At 25.2% G+C, this 2,322-nt stretch overlaps 2 protein-coding genes across 2 annotated transcripts; one reads left to right on the forward strand and one right to left on the reverse strand.

Moving 5' to 3' along the window:
• Nucleotides 1–288: 288 nt before the first annotated feature.
• Nucleotides 289–1,324, reverse strand: ENU1_128020 (GTP-binding protein, Ras family protein; the record flags this gene model as incomplete). Its single annotated transcript, XM_008859998.1, has 2 exons — nucleotides 289–1,077; nucleotides 1,139–1,324. 2 exons carry the CDS (start codon nucleotides 1,322–1,324, stop codon nucleotides 289–291), a joined length of 975 nt encoding a protein of 324 aa, XP_008858220.1.
• Nucleotides 1,325–1,725: 401 nt separating this feature from the next.
• Nucleotides 1,726–2,241, forward strand: ENU1_128030 (transcription factor S-II (TFIIS) domain containing protein; the record flags this gene model as incomplete). Its single annotated transcript, XM_008859999.1, has 1 exon — nucleotides 1,726–2,241. One exon carries the CDS (start codon nucleotides 1,726–1,728, stop codon nucleotides 2,239–2,241), a length of 516 nt encoding a protein of 171 aa, XP_008858221.1.
• Nucleotides 2,242–2,322: the final 81 nt, after the last annotated feature.

Here is a 2,322-nt window from a genome sequence, read left to right on the forward strand (position 1 = left end):
TCTTTATATAATATTCTTATTAATTAATAATAACATTAATAAAAACCATAATTTTATTAAAATTATTTTAGAGTTTATGATAATTTAATTTATTTATTAGAAAATAGAAATGATGATAATGTGGTCCGTGTTTCTGAATACTGAAGAGACTATAACCACTTCTGATTCTTTTTAATAATAGGTTCAATGAGTTTTCAAATAAAATAAAAAATTAATAAAAAAACTTTAAAGTATTTTAGTTTCAAAAACAAATTATAAAAAGTAAATAATAAAAATATTCAAATGAAATTAATTCTTTGGTTTCTTTACGATATAATTATATCCAATAAATTCAAAATTTTTTTGCCAACAATGTTCACGGATAATAAGTAATTTTTGAACATCATCACAAGTTACATTTACTCCATTTTTATTCTTTTCAAGAAGAACTTCATAACTTTCTAATTCTTTTAGCAGTTCTTTCTTCTCAATATCAACATGGCTATGGAACCTATTTAATTCTCTTTTCTTATAGAAATCATCAACAGAGTTATCAAAAGAGGAACTTTCTAATTGATTGATATATTCATTAATATCATCATATAATGTTATTACTTCTTTCTTTGTTTGAGTAATAAAATTTTTTGTAATTATTTTTCCATTTGAATTACTTGTTAATGATGAAGGTGAAAAAGTAAAGAATTTAGGTGATGGAGTATATTTGACTGAAGGAGTAGGAGAAGAAGAAGAGGTATCACTTTCTTCAGTTAGACAAATTTCAGTATCTTTAAATTGATGAAGTATCTTTTCTATAAAGTCATTAACTGCTTCAAAAACCCCTTTCTTTTTATGAACAAGCATTGGCTTAAAATAAACATTATTAATGTTTTGATGAATTTTTTTAAGTTCTTCATATCTCATTGATAAATCTAAATCTTCTTTATAATCTTTCACAACCAAAATATGAGTTGCAATCTTCGCAAATAATGTCATCCAATCACGTGCAGCATCAAAACTACTTTCTATGTCTTTATTTGTCATTAAAATTATTCCATCAACATGTTCTTTTATTAATGCAAGATTCCTTCCTAATTTATACTAATTTATTAAATCAGTGTCTCTACTTTAACCTACTTTTATCAAAGTGTTATTAACAAACTTCTGAAAATGGAATATCCCAATATATCACTGATCTGTCATTAACACTGGATCGATAAATATTAATACCAACTGTATGAATATAACTTGATGAAAATGTATTACCAACAAGTACTTTACACAATGTAGACTTAAAAGTTTTATCTCCACCTACAACAAGAATTTTTAAAGCTTTTGGATAATTCATTTCTTTAAAGATAATTTTTTTAGTTCATTTTTTGTTTTTCTATTTTCTTAAAAAAAAAGAAAATTAAAAAATTCTGAGTTGACTACAAATAAACAGTTCACAGTTTTATCTCTAAATTTAAGGAATGAAAGAAGAGAATTGACAACATGATATTAGACTTTAATTTATGGATGATACGGGTGCTTGGTCAGAATGAAAGGGTGTAATGAAACATTTAATTCCAAAATGCAAAAGGCTCAAAAAAATTTAAAACAAAATCCAAAAAATTAGAAGGTTGCTTCAATTTTTGGGATTGGCTTTTTTCTTTTTTAATTTTTGTTATTAAGAAATAAAAATGAAACTAAAAAACAAAACCTAATAAAAGGGGGTAGAAGAACTAAAAATTATTGTTCCTTAGGTTAATGTCAAGAGAAGATGCAACTAAACCTGCTGTTTCTGGAAGTAATTCATACAACACAGCAAATAAAACGAAAGCATTGAAAGTATTATCTAAATACATCAAAGAATCAGATATATTAGATGGAATAGGAGAAGGTCTTGCAGTTAAATATAAAGAAGATAATGAAAAATTTAACTTCCATCTTCGACAGATTTTAGCTGGTCTTCGTAAAAACAAAAAGTTAGTAGATAACCTTTGTTCTAAAAAAGTTACTCCAAATGAATTAATTGAAATGTCACCAGATGATATGGCAGATGAAGCTGTTAAAGAAATTAAAGAAAGAATTATTAAAGATGAAGAAGATAAAAAGAAACCAATTGATATTTCTAAAATACCAGATAATAATGAATTTAAATGTGGTAAATGTGGTAGTAGAAAAATTCAAGAAACATTAGCACAAACACGATCAGCTGATGAACCTATGACTCGATTCTTAACATGTGCTAGTTGTGGTTTTTTCTGGAAAATGAGTTGTTAATTGATTTTTTCTATTGCAGAAAATGTTACTTTTAGTTTTTGGTTTTGTTTTTTTCATATAACGATTTCCAATATTCTAAAG

This window comes from Entamoeba nuttalli (assembly GCF_000257125.1).
Source record: "Entamoeba nuttalli P19 unplaced genomic scaffold asmbl_5352, whole genome shotgun sequence".
Classification (NCBI taxonomy): Eukaryota; Evosea; order Mastigamoebida; family Endamoebidae; genus Entamoeba; species Entamoeba nuttalli.